The following is a 20,874-nucleotide window of genomic DNA, read 5'->3' on the forward strand; positions in this document are numbered from 1 at the left end:
AGAAGGTGGCTGAATAGAGAAAGCCTTTGTTTGACAAATAAATCTCTCACTCTCTTTTATTATTTTTTAAGCACATTGTAACTGCCTCCTGTATTTCCTCTTCCTTTCTCTGCTTTGAGCAATCTTTGCCTTCTAGCAGCACCTCTGCACAGAGACACACCAGGTGTATCAGGTCAGGCACTTTTGAAGTCCATGCCTAAGGTGTGCAGCATAATATAATATAATATAATATAATATAATATAATATAATATAATATAATATAATATAATATAATATAATATAATATAATATAATATAATATAACATAATTAATATAATAGTTGAAATATGTGTGAGTTAAATAAGGTCTTTGTGCATTTCATTTTGTCATTTCAATCCCTCAAATCTGGCTTGAGAGTTATTAAAACATTTTTAAAGGGTCATGCTGGAGCAGACAGTGGATTGCAGAGGATGCTTCCCTAAATAATGATTTTTCTGCAGAGAGAATGGACATTGGTACATTAGCCCTCCCCCACCAAAAAAGGAGAAGATTTTGGAAAAAAAAGTCCTTATACTACTTGATAAGTGTCATTGCGTACGCCATCCAGCCGTGCCATAGAAGAGAGGATCATGACCTGGTGACTTGTACGCAGGCCAAGGTTGCCCTTCAGGTGCTCGTTGTTAATGGGCAACACCAAGACTCCCTCCTCTTCCTTCCTAGTGCCCTTTTGTTCCCCTCTTCTTTCAACTAGACATGGACTGAATATCCCTTTAAAAAGAGACCAGCTTCAGACAGAGTCCTCTAATAGCCTTTCAACAGCACAGTGTAAAGTAAGGTACGATTGCTATTTTGCCTATGGTGTCTGTAGCCTGTGGTGCAGGTAATTTTAGACCACAGGCTACACAGTTCCAGGGCAACCCCAGAAGAAAAGAATGGCAAACCAGTTCTGAGTATCCTCCACCTGGAAAACCCTGAAAAAGGTCATCCTAAGTCAGAATTGACTTGATGGCACATGATGATGATGATGATGATGATGATGATGATGATGATGATGATGATGATGATGATGATGATGATGATGATGAACAACTCACTGATTTCAATACATAGTAAGCCAGTTCTGCTGCCTTTGGGATCCTCCTGCTCTTTTCCTGAACATGCCTTCTGATCTCTCCTTCGAGGTCCCACTTCGGCAGCAGGACTGGCCATCCCTTTCCTCATCACCTCTTCTGCAGCTTGTTCAAGAGAGAAGCAGAGTGGCTCTTTAGGTTCTTTATTCTTCTTACTCTTTCCTTTCTAAAGGATTTTGACAGGAATTATCTTGTTTTGTTGGTCAGACAAAAGAAGTGATAGAATCAAAGCCCTGGCAACTCTATGTTTTTAAAAAAACAAAACTAGGGGATCTGGAATATATGCTAAAATCCCTACCACACTCTCTGAAGATTCAGCACATTTCACCCAACAGAATTAAAAAATGTGTAATTTTTGTAGACCTGCATTTCTTTTTGGAGTTGCTCCATTCCGTGTTATTGGTGTTGTGCTTATTCATCTATAATATTAAAAGAAAAGATGTGTACATGTGTCTAACTGTGCCATGGCTCCAATACACATGAGAGTACAAAGAGAATTTCTCCCCACAGGGTTGTGCACTTTGATATTATCTTATTTTTTAAAGGATTAATTAATTTTTTTTTATTCAGAAATTTATAGTCTGCAATACCATCTTTAATCACTAGGGGGAAACTTCACTCGCCGGACACAAACCTTGGATACTCCTCGTTTCTCCAAAGGGCCTCTGGATGGTTCTTTCCTTCATTCACAGCAAGGCCCCCAAATGATTCCAACACTTCAGACTCAAGAGAAAGGGAGAAAGAAATAAGTGATGGAAAGAGAATGAGCTTTGGGAAAGGCTGAATGAATATGGAGTGGAAGGAGAGAAAACTGAGCCAAAAAGAAGAAGAAAAATGGCAGTGCAAGAAGATAAAAGCCAGTGGAATATCTGATTCTGATGCTTGGGATATTGAATTAGAATAAAACGTTTCTAGTCCTTCACGGGCTGGGTACATCTGCTAGTCTGAACTAAGGCTACTGTGGAGAGGATGTTCTTGATAGTGACCGCTCAGCTGTGGAATCTTTCCCTTTTTTTCCTACTCATCGGTGCCTTGTTTAAGGACTTTAATGTGCCAGATAACAAAAGATTTTTTTTCTTCCTGAGCTGCCGACAGCATTTGAAGATTTTTAATATTCTTGCTGTTTCTTGCGCGGGTGGGTGGGTTATTGCTTCAACTTTGGGGCCACAATACTATTAACTTAGGAAATCACATAAGGAGAATTGCACAAGTGATAGGAGGCATTTTATAGGTGGTCTGTTCCACATCCAGTCCTTTCTCGGTTGCGTAATTCATTGCATGACTGAATACATAACCAGATTGGGGAAAGCAAAAAAATGGTGTGCAATGTTGCTGTTGCATGCATGGTTGTTCAGAATGGGATTTTGGCCCCATGTGCTTAAATCTATCATTCCAGTTTTCCTGTGGATATTTTGGGCATGTTTCTATTGTTATTGTATTTGAATGTACAAATAATATGATAAGCTGTCCTCAAAATGTTACACTGAGTGACAGGTAAACATATTTAAAGCAAATAAAATATTGTATGTCTAGGTGCATATATGCACCTGAGTTACTTCTCTCCCCATAGAGATCTTCTCCACAGAATGCTTGGCTTATTATTGCATTGTCACAACCCTGACTGTTCCCTCACATTCCCAACAAACCCCGTGGCTTAGCTTTTCCTGTGGGGCAGCCAAAATCAGAGCACTCTACTAAGACACTCTCATGTCTTCCCATATGAAGCTCCTTTTCCTTCATTATAGTGACATTGTTAGCATAAGCCCAAGAATTGTGCTGCCATAGCTAGATCCATAAATATCCCCCCCTGACTCATCCACAATCAGATTCATAATTTCCAAGAGCAACTAGCTTATTTTTGGTCTATGGGGTAAAAAGTCCCATAATACCACTTTCTCTCCCTGCCTGTAAATGTACAAGAATAGTGAGGAGGTGAAAGAGGGCCTGCTGGCAGATTGTGAGATGCCCTCATCCAGGAGGCTCGGTTAGCTGCCTCCATCTTGTCTTTAAGGAGGAAGGTAAAAGCCACCTTTTTAAGACAGTCTTCTAACAGGTGAATTGGAGAATGTAGAGTTTTGATTTTTGGATGCTGTATATTATTATTCTTGTTTTCATAGCACTGTAAACTAATTGTTAAATATTACTATATGTTTATTGTTTACTATATGTTTATTATTATCCTGAAACAGAGGCCCCAATACTTTGGCCATCTCATGAGAAGAGAAGACTCCCTGGAAAAGACCCTGATGTTGGGAAAGAGTAAAGGCAAGACGAGAAGGGGACGACAGAGGATGAGATGGTTGGACAGTGTCATTGAAGCTACCAACAAGAATTTGACCCAACTCCGGGAGGCAGTGGAAGACAGGAGGGCCTGGCGTACTCTGGTTCATGGGGTCGGACACGACTTAATGACTAAACAACAACAACAACATGTTCATTGGCTTTTTGGCATAATGACATATTGTGTTTTTAGCTGACCTTTTAAAATAATAATTTGTGAACTGCCTTGTGTGCCTGCACTGTGAGAAAGATAGCATAAATACAAAACAAGCAAACAAACAAACAAATTCAGCCATAAATTTAAAAACAACTTACTGCCCTTTCATAACATCCAAAACCTGCTGTCTCAGGCAGAGATTCATGCTGTGTATTGGTAGGACTTTGCATGAGCTAAAAACCCTTCTGAAGTCAGTGAAGCCTGTTCACCAGTGTTGCCAATTTTAGGGAATTCTTTCCTCTCAGGAGAGGGTCCAGGCTTAATGAATTCTGCCCCTTTACTGTTTAGTTAAGACATTTTCCCTCACAAAGCTTCTTAAACAGTTGGTTTCTTTCCTGAAACTCACTATATGCTGGACGTTTGACATTGTTGAAAGCAAAGACATTGCTTTGATTGCAAATGTTAAGTGATTGGTTTGCATTCTGGGTTGGGCAACTTCTTGAAAAGGTTCTTTAAATAATAAAAGAAACAAACAGGTAACATTGCCTCATGTCCCTTATTAGGATTAGACTGCTTGTTATTCTGCAACATCACATCACCTTACAGAGGAGAAGTGCCTGTCCCTTGTTTTGGTGTTCAAAAAATTCTGCAGATCCACTCAAGCTGGAAAACAGCCGTCTCAGGTCCTCAGTATTGTGAAGTTTAGAACAGGCAAACTGTGTTTTGAAGTTTCAGTCTGGCTGATCTGTCTCACACTGAGGACATTGGCACCATTCAGTACGTTGAATTGTGTTTTTTTTCTCTCTCTAGAGACCTTCCTGCCCCTAAGATTCTCAGGTAAATCATAGTTCAATAAAACATCATAATAACTTTAGCATCAGGTTTTGGCCATATTCATAGCTGTTTTCTAGCACACTAAGGAGATTTTTCCCCCTGTTCCCTCAGATTTGCTGCTCTTTGGTTCCCTCACAATGCCCGTCTGAACGGAAACCAGCCTCTTTTGCACTTTTTGTTCCAGAAGCATTACTCTCTCCTTCCCCCATCATCAGAGCTCATTCTCCGAATACAATGATCTTTTCTATTCTTGGTTTTCTTAAATCTGATATAGCAGGTCCATTCTCTTTCTTTCTCCACAGTCTCCGTCCCATTTTGCTCCTTGGTTGCCTTTATGTCTCTCTTTTCGTCCATCCTTGGCTGCTTCCCAGCATCTCTTGCGTTACATTCTGCTTCATAATAGTTTCTTCCTTGGGTGGTTTCTGCCTCTCTCTCCCCCCCACCCCTCATGCACCTCTGTTGATGCCTGCCTGCCGGTCTCTTCTTCTCCCTCCTGCTTTCTTTCTCTTTCCCAATTTTCCCCCCACTACTGCTGGAACTTCTTTCTTTTTATTCGCCCTCCCACCCTCTATAGTGCCGTTATCTGTGATTTTGGCAAAGAGCACATTTATTGGGGAGGAATATCCCCATGGCAACGCAGCAGATGGTGACTTTTGATTAGCTTGGTTCTCTCTCCCCCCCCCCCCACAACTGCCAAATCACAATCCGTCTTTGAAATTAAATCAGGCTGCGATAGGATCAGTTGTTCTGGAGAGGGGACGAGAGAGAAACAAGACTGAAGTATTACAACAGGAGCCAGGATGTAATGCAAATTCGTGCTTTTTAACCCCAGCAATAAAAAAACAAAACAAAACAAAACAAATCTCTGTTCACTCTGGGTGCTGGAGGAAGCACGAGAGAAATGATAATAAAATGTAAAAACTAATGTATTTCAAAAATATCCCTGTTCAAGGAGTTCTCATATTTCCCATCTCTTTCATGTTCTATATTTGCCCTCTGCAACATTCATGTGATCTGGAACAAAGTCACCTAAGTGTTTCTTGGTCCAATTGCAAGGATTATTAACATTGCAAGTATTAATGTTATGCCAGTGTGAATGCAGCCGAGGAACACAGAAGAACTTTGATTTGGGAAGCATGACTAGTTAGCTGGACCAGAGGAGTACATTTGCCACGTGAACAGTCATCATAATATGTGAGCAAAGCCTGCCTGTCTAAGGGCCAGCTTATCCTGCTTAATGAGAAGAACTGGTACCATGCTGATTCAAGTGAGTCCAAAACAGGTTGTTTATAATTTTTTTCCCTTGTGGGAGGCTGCAATCAAACACACTTACTTGTCAGAAGGAAAACAACCAGAAGTGCTGTGCCTCTTTGAACACAGTGGAGCTTCCTTGTGAGTTAACACACATAGGATAGCGATGAAAGGAGCTTGATATCACAGTTTCTAGGACTCAGCAGATACCAGAGGAATGAAAATGGGCCTTTGGAAAAGCACTGGATTAAGCTTGTGGTTTGTTTGTGAGGGGAAAGTAGCCATGTGAGTGTGTGAGATAAACGATTACTGGGCCATTTAACAGCCACAATCTCCTTTAAGGTTCTTTTCCAGCATAAATCCACTGAAAGTCTAGATCACAGTTCATCACAGATTTGTTCGGGCTTTATGCCCATGGAAATGCATGAGTTTTAGTTTACTTGATTGTCTTAATATTTGTTTCTTTCAGGGAGTACTCTTGGATTTGTCTCAGAGTCTGGATGCTGGCCAGGAGTGCATTTGCACAGTTGAAACTAGTGTGCCAGCTGTGCCCATTCCTGGAGCAGTCTAATCTGGCCACAGTGACACATGCTTTAAATTACACCCTGGCTGGATTACTGTACCACACTCTATGTAGGGCTGCCTAAGGAAAGTGTCAGGACACTTCAACGAGTCCAAATCACAGCAGCCAAATAGCTAACTAGGTCTGGACACAGGGAATCACGCAACCCTCCTGTTACAGAACTCAACTGTCTGCTGATCCATTCCTGGACAGGATTCAAAGTCCTGGTTCTAACCTATAAATCCCTAAATGGCTTGGGCCCAAGCTATCTCAAGGACTTTGTCTCCCATTATGAGCTTGCTCGAGTGTCAAGATCATCAGGAGAGGCCTTTCTCTTGGTTTCACCACCTTCACAGGTGTATTTCGCGGGGGCACTAGAGAAGGTCTTCTCTGTTGCTGCTCCCAGGCTTTGGAACTCCCTCCCACAGGAGGCTAGACTGGTCCCATCATTACTGTCCTTCTCCAGGCTGGCAAAGACCTGTCTTGTCAGGCAAGCTTTCCCTGAATGAATGGCTGTCAAATGGGTTTTAAAAAATTGATTGTTGTACCGTAGTGCATTGAATATATTTTAGTCTTGCTTGGTTTTTTTTGGTGCTGAAATCATTATCCTTTTAGTATTGTCTACTCATTGCTATTAACTTAAGTACTGTCTTTTAATTGTTGTAACCTGCCTTGGGTCGCTTTCTAAGGAGAAAGGCAAGTCAGAATTATTTTAACAAATAAATAATAAAATGAACACAGTGTTGGATTGGGACCTGTGAGAGCAGTAATGTGCCATTCTGTTTCCTCCATCTTTTTCTCATTTTCCCCTTTTAAAAAGATTTGGAAGAGGTATAAAGAGCAAGCCACACTTAGAAACTTTTGCCATGCCTTCCATAAAAAATTGGGGATGGGTGAGAAAAGGAAATATATTTGTATAACTTAAAATTATAGTTAATCAAAAGTGGGGCACGAGGGATGGCCAGCAACCTTTGAGGATCATGTCAAGAAAGCGGATACTGGATTATTTATTTATTTTCCCAAAAATTATATATATGGAAAGCACAATGAGATTAACAAGCTGGAGAAACATTTCCCTAATCTATGTTATTTATTGCCATGGGAAATTGTAAGGTCTGTAATATAACTGGATTTAAGCAGGAATAATCCACCGCTGGTTCTATGCTAAACTCACAGAGAAGTACAGTCACAAAAATGTCCCTAAAAATTCAGAATCTAGGCTGGTATAACAATGGTGGATTTCAGAACAACCATTCTGTTTTTTTTTTTAATTGGGTGAAAACGTAAGTCATGCTAAAGGCAACCCTGTTACAGCCATGACTTGTTTTCCCCATGGACTTCAGTGAGTCTACTCCAAGCCTGTATACAGTAATGCTGAATCGGAATCCTGCAAAACATTTGTTAGTATTCATAGTGTGTAGACTTTTCACCTTCTGGTAATGCTTTGACCCATGAAATGATTTAATGTAGTAAGATCTTAATAAGGATCCAATTACTATGCTGCTCTGATCCATATGAGCCTTCTTCCTCAATAAAAGTGGGTTGAGGGTGGGCTTATGGGGTATTATTTACTGTATTTGTTTGTTTATTCCATTTATATCTTGGATTTTTCATAACTGGGACTCAGAGCAAGATTAATTTAAAAGGTACCAATCAAAACACAGAAAGGTTCCAATCTTAAAATAGCATTAATCAAATTACAATAGTAAATCACAATTGAATTAAAAACAATTTTAAAACACATCAATAAAGAAAGACATCAGCTATCCATTAAAAGCCCATTATTCAGCACCCAGTCAGTGGCTAAAGCCCTCTTCAGTGGAAAGGTCTTTGCGGACTTAAAGAAGGAGAGTAAGGGAGAGGCACCCTGGCATCCTTCAGAAAGAGATCCATGGCCTTCAGACATCCATCCGCTATGTATATGAGCCTACAAACTGAGGTCTTACATTGCACAGGTGGTTGTATAAGGTTCATACAACGTGCTGCAGCTAATTGTGGTGAATTGATTAAGTGCTGGACAGAGGTATCAGCACTGGCAACTTGATAGCATCTTCTACTCAAATTGAAGGAAACAAACTAGTTTAGGGGAAGTGTGGCACACACAACTTTGTTCTCCAAGACATCAGGATGGTCAGAGAACCTAGGAGGACCAACTGGGAGGCTGCCACACCTGCCCCTAGCATTAATTCCCTCAGGCAGTTACCTTCCTCTGTCCAGTGTTAGGGCCAGCCTTGTCGCTGTTTGATGAGGAGCATGTTGCCATGTATTTACAAACCAAGAGAGATGAGAAATATTTAAGAGAACCCAATCTAAATTTTGTTATAATTCTACTCGGTGCTCAGAAGTCACTTTGTAGGTAACTTTTGAAGCCACTGCGTGGATGCAGCAATGGCAAAACTTTGAAGGTTGCTGAGAAAACTCATTTTGGGGGAGATTGCTGTGTTAGAGATGACAAGAACCCAAAGTTAAGCAGCCATAGTAAGAGGATTTGTCTTGCGATTACTAGCCTTCATCATAAGTGTGTCACCAAGCAAGATTTAAGACAATGAGACAGCACCACTTGACTGCGTAATGCTCAAGAATCTATGTGCACCCACCACCCTTCTGCCTAGGGATAGCTTTACGCAGAGAGCACTAGAGGATGGAGGCTGAGGTAAGAATTGGCCATTTGCAAATCACCAAAGAAGAGGAAATGTACGTATCCCACCCAAAAAGAGAGGACAAAAGAAAGAACAGACATGCATAAAATATGTATATACTTAATTTATATGTCTAGATGCAAATTTAGAAATAATTACTACAGTTGAAATTGAGATGTAATATGAGTCACCCTGCTGGAAAAGACCACATCCAGATGAGCTGTCTGCTGCCCAGATGCCACATATTGTTAAGGGCAGCTTCCAGGAATGGGAAGGGATCTCAGCATCACTAAGATTCTGCTTGAATCTGGCTGTCTTGGGGTAGTGAAACAGTTCCTTGAGAATTCTCCAACCTCCTCAAGAGATCTTGGCTATGGTGCAATGCCACATATGTGTGCGTGTGTGCGTGCACGTGCATACACATGTATGTTTGCAATGTGCCCCAAACACAATTTATGTAAAGCTTTTAGTCCTGCACAATGGCAGTGTCTTTTCCTTTTGTGCAGTTAAGCAGACACACAACAAACACAACTGAAGAGGGTGGATTGATCACAATGACACAAACCCATCCAACAGCCCACTTTTATTAGTTTGTGCAGTGAGGCACCATTTTCCTCAAGAGTGCACAAAAACACACAAAAAAGGCATAGTTTTGTTTCCTGAGAGTGACCAAAGCATCAACAACATCATCAACAACAAAGCGACCACTGCCTTGTGGTGTTTCCTATTTATTTTGAAAGAATAGATCAAATTAGGATTTATAGCCCAATAAAGTTATGGCCTCAAAAAAACCCTTTTTTGACTAATTGAGTTGATCATAGCCTAAACAACCCTGAAAATGGGTGAAACGGAGGATGGCTTCTAGTGCAGAGCTATGCTCTCATAACATATGGAAGAAAGGACCATCCTCTGGAAAATAGGACAAATAGCTAGTCTCCCTAATGAAGATAAGTCTTTAAGTGTGTCTCTGTGTTGTAGTTGGAAGCAAGGTCCACCCGTCCCTCTTCAGTAGATCTATGGATCCATTCCTGCCCCTTCCTTGTTCCTCTGTTGGAACAGTTGTCCGGTCTAAATCTGGATTAAAGAAAAGGGGGGAGGGGGCAGGGGGGAGGTAAACAAGAGTCTTCACGTTACATCAGCAGTTAGCAGAGGGAGAGCAGAATGAGCAGGCAGGTACACCGATCACGTGGATAAATCTTCACCACTAATGACATTTCCATTTCAGTTGTGATAATTCTTTCCAAAGTTGCATCTAAACATACAAATTAGCATATATTTTACAACAGACCTTCCCTGTTGGGAATGTAGTGCTTGTCTTATTTTTCCTGATAATGGACAAAAAGCAGCACTGCTTTTGCCAGTTGTTCCAAAACGATAGCAATGTAGACACCAGATGAATCTCTTAGGAGGGGACATTCCATGGTCAAGATACAGCTGGGAAAGGGCTTCTCCTGTGTGGCTGAACTGTACACCTTTGCTAAGGAAGCCACCTGGGGAAGGCCCTCCGTGGAAGGTTTTAAAGGAGGGGCTGCAGTGAAGCGGAACTCAGCTCTCATGATCAGTTTGCCACTGTACTGTTGGTAAAGATCTTGTGTCATTAAAGCTGGACACAGGCACATATTTCTCCTACCATGTGTGTGCAGGAATGAGAACGCTTCATCTCTTGCATTCCTGGCTATCACACAGGTATGGAAGGCTTATGGGGAGCTGGGAGGCTTTAATTCTAACTTTTCTCTGTAGAAAAATCAAAGAATTCCCATTAGAAAAGGCAGGATAGCCTGCCCTCATGCAGAAGTGGTCTCAGATAATTATATCACAAGCCTGAGACCCTCCCGCACACCATAATTAGAATGCTAGTTCAGCCAGCCCTTACCTTGTCTATGGGTTCTCCACAGCCATAACTGTGTTTTGCTTCAAATCTAGCAGGGAAGCAAAGGATAGATAAGTGACATTGCCTTTTAAACAAAAGCATGCATGATCAGCGATATCACCTGCCCAGGGGTGAAGAAGCCCAAGGGAAACCTGAAACCTGAGTGCTTGCTTTTAATGTACAAAATATCAGTGGTTGCAGTGGGGGAGGATCTCTACAGGGGAAACTCAGGAGTGAAAGGATCTGGCTAATGTGCTGGACTATCAGATTAGGGCCGTCGAAAATCAAACCGCTTCCATCACTGTCCAAGGAGAGGCTCTGTCTCGTTGCTTAATGCGAACGCAGCCGTGCTGTTGGCACTCCAGGGAAAGCAGGGCCCTGCTCCGGCAATATGCAGCAGGCTGTGAGTTTTAAAATCCTATTAAGCAGGAACCAACAGTAGCAAAAAGAAAGCAGGTATCCCCTAGTGGGGATTTAAAGATGTTTAGACATAATTGGATTTTCCAAGCAGATGTCATTATTGTTAAACAGTTGCCCGCTTGATATGTTCAAGTTGTTGGCTGTAATTGCTAAAATTAGCAGGTCTGCTCAGAGCAAAGGTCAGTTGCTTAACATCATGATTTAGTAGTTTGTGGAGTAATTTCAAATGCTTTTATGTATTCTTCTATTTTTTTTTAAAAAAAAATCTGGTTTGCGTTTTACAGCCCAAAAGCTTTTTAAAGTAGCTTTGGGCTGTTAATAAAATAATAGCTTAGGCTGTCTAGGCAAACTGCTGCTGACACTCAGCGGGCAAAGTGCATTTGAGCCAAATTGGTTTTATGTATTTTTAAAAAGTCTCAGCACAACAAAGACCTCACATTTCACTTTGGGGCCCAAGGTTGTTTTACTGAGGCTTCTTTGCACGAGAGGCAGCTGCTTCTTTTCTCCCTGTGTGCCCTTGTGACCATCCACAGGATCAGAACTCACTTAGAGACATGTCCGATGTCACTGCTGGCCTAACACAGGTTGCTATTCGGAGGCAAAGGGGAAGATGATGCCTTCTTTCCAGTTGACCTATAGAAGATGACTGGACTTGTGCCTGAATCCTCCTTCCCCGATAGCCATGCAATATTTTTTCTATTACACCTGAGCAGAGCTTGGAAACAACATGTTAAAGTTAACATGTTAAAAAGAAATTCTCTCAAATGCAAGGCAAAAGCACTACTTTATCTTAACACTTAAAAAATAATGGTTTAAAAGAAAAGTTAATGTTTCTCATATGGCATAAAATAGGTACCTTTGCTCCATTTGTGGGTCCACGTGCTTGCTTACTCCCTGGTAACTGAGTATAGTAGATAAATTTAAGTCAGACAGCATAGTAGACTAGAGTGCATTTCATAGCATCAAGATACAACAAAACAAGCCATAGATGTAAATTTTCATAAACTGATTCCTAGAAGTGCCAGAAGATTTTGTTCTTACAGCAACACAGCCAGTAGATGAAATACTTCAGTGTCCAAAGATAAATTTATGGGAGGGGCCATCCAAATAATCTTAGTTTACTTACTCTTCCACTGGCCAGTTTTGCTCCAAATGCAGGCTTTGAAAGTGTATCTCAGACCACATTATGTGTGGATGACTGGAAGCCAGTTCTTTTCAGTTGTGTGAATGTCCCATGGAAGCGGTGGGTGTGGCGAGAAATTCTGCACCCTGTGAGAAGTAAGATTGGAGCTGCTGAGTAGCCTTTTATTAAGGTTACGTTTTTCAAGCAAATCTTCTCTAGTGTTCTGGTAAAGAAACACATTTGATAGTGGTCAAATAAATTATTTATGGGCCAGTAACAAAGGAAGAGGCTGTGTGGTCCTTGTACAAGGGTGGATGCCACCTTTATTAGACCACTAATATCTGGCCCACAGAGGCTAGCTTTGAACTCCACGTGAGTCTTCATTAGGCTGGGTGTGATGCAACTGGGGATCATAGAGAAAAAACATGAAAACTCTAGAATCCTTGGCCAGGGTCTTTGTTTAAAAGCAAGTTCCACAATGAGGAGCTACTGGATGACGTGCACCCATATTAGCACAAGAATCTGTTGTGCATGCATTTGTAGAACTGAGTTGCAGCCCAGCACCTCATCAGTTAGTTGCCATTACTCACACCAAGTTTTGCAAACCCGACATGGACACCAATAAGACACTAGCCAGGAATATATATACTCTTAGGGATCAATGGTGACAACTTGCATGCCGTTCACTGGAAACTCCATCTATTGAAAAACTAATAATTTAATTAATTAATAACATAATTCAACAAATTAAATGCTTTCAGAGCCAATCATTGACAGCAATATGTCCACATTTCTAATGTTTAACCCAAGTGAATCAATTTTGAGACCTGGCATTCTAACCTTTGCACTGGAGGCAGAAGGCTGGTGTTAGGGGTAGCAGATCGGGTTGTATGGCATAGACAGCTTTGTCCTCCTAAAAACAGGAGCAACTGGAAATTTCACTAAACATGTGGAAAGCTGGTACTGCTGCCCCTTGGATCTGCCACCTGAGACATTTGCTTCAGTCTTGTAAGTGAGAGCCAGCCTTAAAAGGTATGAATCAAGTCTCAACTGGTGCTCTCCTAGTACAATTTCCAGGACTGCAGGACCTCCTGAAATAATCTGTGAAAATTCAAATAACTTTTTCACATCATCTTTGTACTCAGGGATGAGCAGAAAGGCTTGTGCAGAAGGAGAAAAATGCAGTTGAGAGACTTCCTCTGGCTTCCAGCATCTCTCTCTCTCTCTTTCCCCCTCCCCACTCTCATGTCATCTGGATGTAGCTAAGTACTGGCATTGTCTTATTGACTCTTTTTGATTGACATATTAGCACAAGGAGCTGCCTTTGGCCTCTGTAATATTTAGGTGCAGATACTTAGTGTCATGTTCCCAGATAAGAGATAACAAACTTAGTAAACTGTGTCTCCTTTATTGGATGTCACTGATTCAGGAGAAGATACTATTTTACAGTGCTGGCATCTTTTTCAAAAATGAAGTATGCAGGTGTCTTGAAGTATCAAAACTTTTGGAATCAAACCCAACCAACTAGTGTCTAATGTTCATGTTCTTTAATGACTAGATGTCTGTACTGTACATCTCTTGTATGTAGGGATGCCCTATAGAACCGTGATAGGCCAGGGATTCTGAGAGTTGTAGTCAGAGAGAGAGAGAGCGAGCAAGGGGGTGGGAAGAGAAACTTTCCCCAGCTCTGGCATTGGGAAGGGCATTTGGACTTTATCATGGACTTCTTTCCAACTACAGGACTGAAACTATAGTTGCAATGTTGCTTATCTATCACATGCTGGTTGAGTGTTCCCCAAGTTCTGCGGATATAAGAGAAATTCTCCCCTCCCTGTACACATTTTCTGTGGGGCTAAATACGGCAACAAGACATAAATGTAATGTATTATTTGGCCTGAATAATTGTAGTTGGCATCTGTTGTTTTTTTTCACGGAAAAGTTTAGTAGAAATACTTTTTTATGACCAAAATCAAATATTTATTCCCATTTGGAATAGAGCCATTGAATCAACAGGGCTTTGGCGAGTCAATACTTACTTAATATAGTATGTGTTGATTCAATGAATCTGCTCTAGCTGGGAATAACCATTGGGAACCATACACGAATCAGTGATCTACTGCTAGATGCGGACAGCGTTTTCTAATGTAGGTACTGTTACTCTGTCTCATCCAATATTGCTTTATTCTCACAGGTAGGAGCTCTTTAGGACTGCAGGCAAAGATCCGTTCAGATCATACTGTCTAAAATCCTTTCAACTGGAGATGTGTGACAATTGAACCAGAGCCATCTGCATTTGAAGTACGTACTGTATGGACTTTATCCTAGAGCAATGGGTTGTTAGGCCTTCCTACCTCATGTGTACATCTATGAAATGTTCTCTCCCCCCCTCCTTTTTTGCATTTTCATGTGATTTTAAAATTCCACAATAAACATTTTGTTCTTTACACCTATAAAGTAATGCCGATTAGCCCATTCAGTACGGTACACTGCAACTTGTAGGCAAAAGGCTGCTAGGCCATAAACCTCTGTGGGTGATCTTCAGCAAGCCATGATAATAGCCCAGCTATAGTCCAGGCCAGAAATGGAGAATCTTTGAGCCATCCAGGTGTTGTGATCTACACTTCCTACAATCACTAACCATTGGTTGCCTTGGGCTTCAGGAAGTTAAAGCATGAAACAATTGGAAAGCCAGTGATGTAGTTTTCCTACATCAAGCCTATTTCCTATCAGATAAATCTTATTTGCTCTGCTTAATTTTTCCAATTATCCTTCATTTTTATATATGATCCCATTGCTGATATTCCATGTCCTGCCCTAATTCACTGAGTTTTTATTAAGGTCTATGTCGTTCTTTAAAAAAAAAAATCTGTTGTGTTCCTTTAAAAAAAAGAGAGAGAAATTCTATAATTTATGCTAGGGATGAGTGAAAGGTACATTGATATCTACTGATACTTCTGTGATATAAATAGATCAGTATGGATTTCTGACTCTCAGTCCTTCAGCAATGGCCATTACAAATGACCTCCCCTCCATCAGAACCATTTTCAGCTATCATTTTAATGGATGTCTTTAGGGTCATAAGTGCTACCTGCATTCTGTTCTATGCCATTGTTGACTCAACTGTTTAGGCTCAAGTCCTCAAACCCTTCCCTCAGATGTATTTTCATTAAAATCTCTCAGAAGTTAGGCTACACTTGGGTTTGAGTTTAGAGGATGACAACCTTTAGTGCCACAGGTGATGGTATTAACCTACAAGGCCTTAAAGGGTTTGGAACGATTATCTGGCGAAGTGCCTCCTTCCAGTTAGGTCTGCCCATCTAATAAGATCATCACAAGCAGGGCGCCTGAGAGTTTTGATCCCGAGAGAGCCCCGGAAAACAACCACCAGAAATTGGGCCTTCTCCGCAGTTGCCCCACAATTCTGGAATACCCTCCCACTTGAAGTTTGCTTTCGCTCCCTCACTAGGCACCTTTAAAAAGTTATTAAAGACCTCAATGTTCAGACATGCTTTCCCAGAGAAAATAATTACCGATGCAACAATATATCCAATAATGCACTAATTTATATGCCACCATATTTTATGCTGTCAGTTATATTAATTGTATATATTGTGTGTTTTTTTCACTTTATCCTTCACTTTATTTATATTTTAATTTGCTCTTTAACTTTTTTGTATTATTTTGTTATTTTATGGTTTTGTTACTGTTGTTAACCACCCAGAGTGGCCCTAGCTGCCAATTGGGTGGTATATAAATCAAATAAATACAGTAAATAAAAACATCCACAGACCAAATACCCTGTTGAGATCACGTGGGCTTCCTCAATACAAATCTGGTGTTAGTAGGAAGAAACTACACACCTTGACATCACAACTATAGTTTAACATTGCTCTAAGTAATTCAGAAGTCATTTCCAAACACATCTTGAACTCAGTGAGTTTATTAGTTGGATTCCGTTTTTACGGACCAAGAGTCCATTTAAGATTGCTGAAGCAGTTTGTTATTGCTTTTTGAACAGACACGAGGAGAGCATTTCACTAGCATTTCAACTGCTCTTTTCCATTTACTCTTACGGACTTCAGTTGACCATCCTCCTCGATTTCAACTCTTTCTTGCCCATTCACAACAATTTTTCGTGTGGTGATTCTTCGTCCATTGATCACTTCGGTAGAAGTCGAAATAGACCTGATGTTATGTGATTCACTGCTGTCGTCTCCAAAAGACCCGCCTGAGAACACTCTGTGGACACCAGACCCAAGTGCATTGAATCCAAAATTGGCAAAGGCACCAAGTCCTGAAAAGAGACTTGTGGGTTCCCTTCTGCTTTCCCCTCCACTGTTGTCATCTTCCAATTGGTTGTCCCAAAAGTCAGTATCAAAGATGCCCATTCCTTCAAAAAACTCCCTGAAGATCTCCTCAGGACTGCGGAATACAAAGTCGAAATCAAATGGGTGGTGAAAGTGTCCCTCAGATGGTCCTCTCCCTCTGTACCTTGGCTCTTTGACAGGCCTGTCATAGAGAGAACGTTTCTGAGGGTCTGACAGAACTTCATAGGCCTCAGAAACTGTCTTGAATTTCTTCTCAGCTTCTTCCTTGTTATAAGGGTTCTTGTCAGGATGCCATTTTAATGCCAACTTGCGGTAGGCCTTCTTGATATCTTCTTGTGAGGCATTTTGATGCAGCCCTAGGACTTGGTAATAATTAACCATCCCAAAGGAACAGGTAGCTGGATTTGGAGACTATTTATTGGGTTTTCCCTGGGGACGCAAGGTCCTTTGCAGTTTGGATCCAGTGGATCCAGTTGTTTCAGTTGTAGCACTTCTTTTCTCACAGTCCAGTTTTGGTGCCAAAGGAAAAGAGAAATGCTGCTTCCTCATAATGTTTCATTTCAAGACTCATGCTGCTAAGTAGTATTGTGAGGTCAGAAACACCTCAACCAATCAAGGCTCAGTAAAGGTTGCTTTCATCTGAGATACACTCCAGTCCTATTGGTGAGACCGTTGTGCAAATTAGCTCCATTGATAGGTCATATTTCACATCTGTGATGCAACCTGTTACAAATGCCTTTTAGAGGAGGCACTTTCCTGGAAAATTACACCATTAAAAACATCTGAGGCTGGGATAAGCAACCCAGTGTGGCTACTTAATTCCCAATTATTACGGGAGCTGTAACTTAAAATATAGGACTGGATAACCTGCCCCTCATCTCAGCCATGCCAGCCCTAATCCAGTGGAAGGAGGTCATTCTTCCTGTTCCAGTTAATGAAGAGGCAAAAATTTTGTTCCCAAAACTGAGTTGTAGAAGACAACTACTATTCCATTAGCGCTCTTTTTAAAAAAATGTGTGTGTAAGTCGCACTGGCCATGTGACCACGGAAGATTGTCTTTGGACCAAACGCTGGCTCTATGGATTGGAAACGGGGAAGAGCACCACCCCCTAGAGTCGGACACAACTGGACAGAAATTGTCAAGGGGAACCTTTACCTTTACTATGCATCTAATACAATCAGAGCAAATACATTTGTAAAAGATGGGTGTAAAAAGGCTGCTTAAATGCCTAATCAAATGTAAGAACATCCCAATAGTGCCACTAGTGCTGCTTATCCTGGTATGAACACCCCTTCCACACTTCTACTGAGCAGTTGGCAATGTCTTAATTAGGTCATGCATATTCAAATGATGTTTAGGTGATCTTATGCACTCATTTGAAAGCTTCTACTGTAAACTGCAAGCATAGTAAATTAAGTAGGTCCCTACCAGAAGCATGAGCAAGAAGCTACCCCTGGCATGTGTCAGTTCCACAGACATGCCAGCCTTTTGATATGATTGGATACAAAAAGGCAAGGCCAGGGGGATGGAAGATCTTGTGCAAAGGGTTGCAAGGAGCACGTTGGCTGTTTGTCATCCTCATGGACACCTTCAGCCTCAGTTCAGTCCTGCTATTTGGGTCTGCCAAGAGCCTTGCTTGCTAACTGGATCTGTCTGTCTTGGGTTTAGGTCACTGACCCTATGCAATGTATGTGTGTATTATTCTCACTCAGGGCATTGATCAATGTCTGTTTCCAAGGGGCTTCAGCAGGTGCTGGAGATTATCAGCCATTTCTATGCTAGAAGGGCTGGAGCCCCTGTATCTGTGTGTGTTTGTGTGTGTGTGTGTGTGTGTGTGTGAGAGAGAGAGAGAGAGAGAGAGAGAGAGAGAGAGAGAGAAGAGAGAAGAAGAAGAAGAAGAAGGGGAAGGGGAAGGGAGGGGAGAGAGAGTGAGCGAGAGGGCAAAGAGAAATCAAGAGTGGGACCAAAGAGATGCCCACATGAAATAACTAGACACACAAACCATGAAGGCAGCCCCATCCCTGGAAACCGAGGCTTTGAAATGAGAAATGTTTTTCGTATCTTAAATCTCAAGTACAAACAATAAAAACCAGCCCAGACTGTGTTCTTTGAAGAGAAAGTACGAGTGACCTGAGCAGTGGTTATCAGCAGCGTCATTAAGATAAACCCTTAACATGATTTAAAGCATCCGAAACTGAAGGCGGCACTTGCAGATACTAACAAAATGGCCTGACATTGGGGATGAAAATCAATAGTAATCAGATGTCACTGAAAATACTCAAAAGTGTCCCCTGACTGATGGAGGTGAGATTAGTGTAAATATTTGTATTCTAATCAGTGGCACGGGAGGGTTGGAAGGCAGCCTCTCTGTCTATTTAATTAATGGAGTAGCTTTTAAAAAGGATCCTAATCATATGTGATTGTATCTGCTTATCAACATTTTTGCTAATTAGATGATATGGAGGCAGTCGTTCTGCTAATTCCCTCATCCGAACAGCATATCCTGCACAGATAAAGTGCAGTCTCTTTTTTAAATAAGAAACAATCATGGGGCAGACTAACCTTAATGGTGCTTATTATCGTTGGAGTTTCTGCTCTGTGTCTATCTCTCCCCTTGCACAGCTTTCCACTCCAGAATCTGGATGGACAAAGTTTCTTGCACTCCTCACCTATTGGCCCTGAGTAATGTATTAAAACAGAGCACAGAAAAGTTATTTTTTGGACTCCTGTTGCCAGAATTGATGAGCTTTGCCAAGCTCTGCTATTCAATGTGTTCCTATTTCTCCATGGCAAGAAGGACACTGGAGACCCCTGGCAGACTTTTCTCCAACACAATGTCAGCTTGGAAATCTGTGTCAAGTAGTTCAGCTCTATCTTCCCTTGCCTGAACAGGAACAGGAACTTCCTATCTCTTCCACTTAAAGGCTTCCTATCTCTTCCACTTAAAGAAAGCTAACCTATCACATCTCGACCTTCTTTTTTCTAGACTAAACATGCCCATCTTCTTCAATCATTCTTCATAGGCCTTGGTTTTTCAATTTTTTGCCATCATTCTCTCTCTCTCTCTCTCTCTCTCTCTCTCACACACACACACACACACACACACACACACACACACACTTATTACATGTTTTAATTAGCTCATCCATACAGATTGGTCCATGATGCTATCCAATTGTTGCAAGTGTTTGTCTTTCCAGATGAGTTTCCTTCCTTGTAAATTTTACACTCCTATTTCTTCTGCTCTCTCTGATGACTGCTAAAAGTGCTGAGACTGTGGGCCTACTCTTCATTTATACAGGACTTAGAGTCTTTCCACCACCTTATTATGTGTCCATCGGCTTATCTATGCTTCAATGTATTTTTCACCCACCAATGACTCTTGAATGTCTCTTAATGATCATCCTTAAGATCTCTATCTGCCACCCCTCAAGACCTGCCCATGGCCCTTCACAACTGCTGACCTACCATCACTATGCTGGACCTTTCAATTACATTTCATAAGTCCACTCTCCCATTAGCGTATAAAGGTCCATCGACTGAAGGTAAATCAGTACCTGTCCAAAGAAGTGGCCAACAGTCCACAAGAGTCTATGTCAAATAAAACCTCTTGGTTTTTAATGTGTCGTAAGACTTGTGGTCGGTTTTGCTGCAACTGGCTAACATGGCCAGCATGAAAATGTCTACATATCCAGAGTTGTCCAACTAATTGGGGTTTGTAAACTGACCATAGAATTCTTTCATGTTTCATTCCCTACTGCAGCAGCACTGTTAACCAGTTCTAGTACGTAGCTTACACCTGTATGATTCCTCTCAGCAGAAAATATCTTCTGGAGACATGCCACTCCACGTGCTATTTCTCTGGAAAATGTGTTTGTTTATGGATGCCTTGCCTCGAGCACTTTATTTATAGTGTCTGCCACTGGGAATTTTTTTCCCCTCCCGAAGAAGTAGCCTTACTAGTTTGTTAGACTATCAGGTTTTATTTGAGATAAGCTTTTGTAGATTATAGCTGTTTCACTGCAGGGTCTGGGGCCATGTGCTGGTTCTCTAAATAAACCATATCATCCCCACCTTTCTGTCCTTCAGAAGACCATCATTTTAGACTGAATTGGGCAATGAAGAGTTTTGATTTTGGGTTGCACAACATTATTTTCATTATTTATTTATTTATTTATTTATTTATTCATTCAATTTATATGCCGCCCAAACTACCCAGAGGTCTCTTATTATTGTTGTTTTGTTGTGTTTTGTGTGGTTTAAGATCTTTTAAAGATATTTTAACTGCTCTAAATGAT

At 41.2% G+C, this 20,874-nt stretch overlaps 1 protein-coding gene across 1 annotated transcript; it reads right to left on the reverse strand.

Annotated features, from left to right (window-relative positions):
• Window positions 1–409: 409 nt before the first annotated feature.
• On the reverse strand, window positions 410–20,672 carry LOC140704114 (dnaJ homolog subfamily B member 8). Its single transcript, XM_078385258.1, has 4 exons — window positions 12,251–20,672; window positions 11,981–12,025; window positions 10,708–10,753; window positions 410–9,908 (listed from the first exon to the last, which is right to left on the reverse strand). Exon 1 carries the CDS (start codon window positions 16,954–16,956, stop codon window positions 16,285–16,287), a length of 672 nt encoding a protein of 223 aa, XP_078241384.1. The 5' UTR covers window positions 16,957–20,672; the 3' UTR covers window positions 410–9,908; window positions 10,708–10,753; window positions 11,981–12,025; window positions 12,251–16,284.
• Window positions 20,673–20,874: the final 202 nt, after the last annotated feature.

Source organism: Pogona vitticeps, chromosome 2 (assembly GCF_051106095.1).
Source record: "Pogona vitticeps strain Pit_001003342236 chromosome 2, PviZW2.1, whole genome shotgun sequence".
NCBI lineage: Eukaryota > Metazoa > Chordata > Lepidosauria > Squamata > Agamidae > Pogona > Pogona vitticeps.

Bases quoted from the DNA above. Each gene is read 5' to 3' on its own strand.
- LOC140704114 (XM_078385258.1), bottom strand. From the start codon at position 16,956: ATGGTTAATTATTACCAAGTCCTAGGGCTGCATCAAAATGCCTCACAA.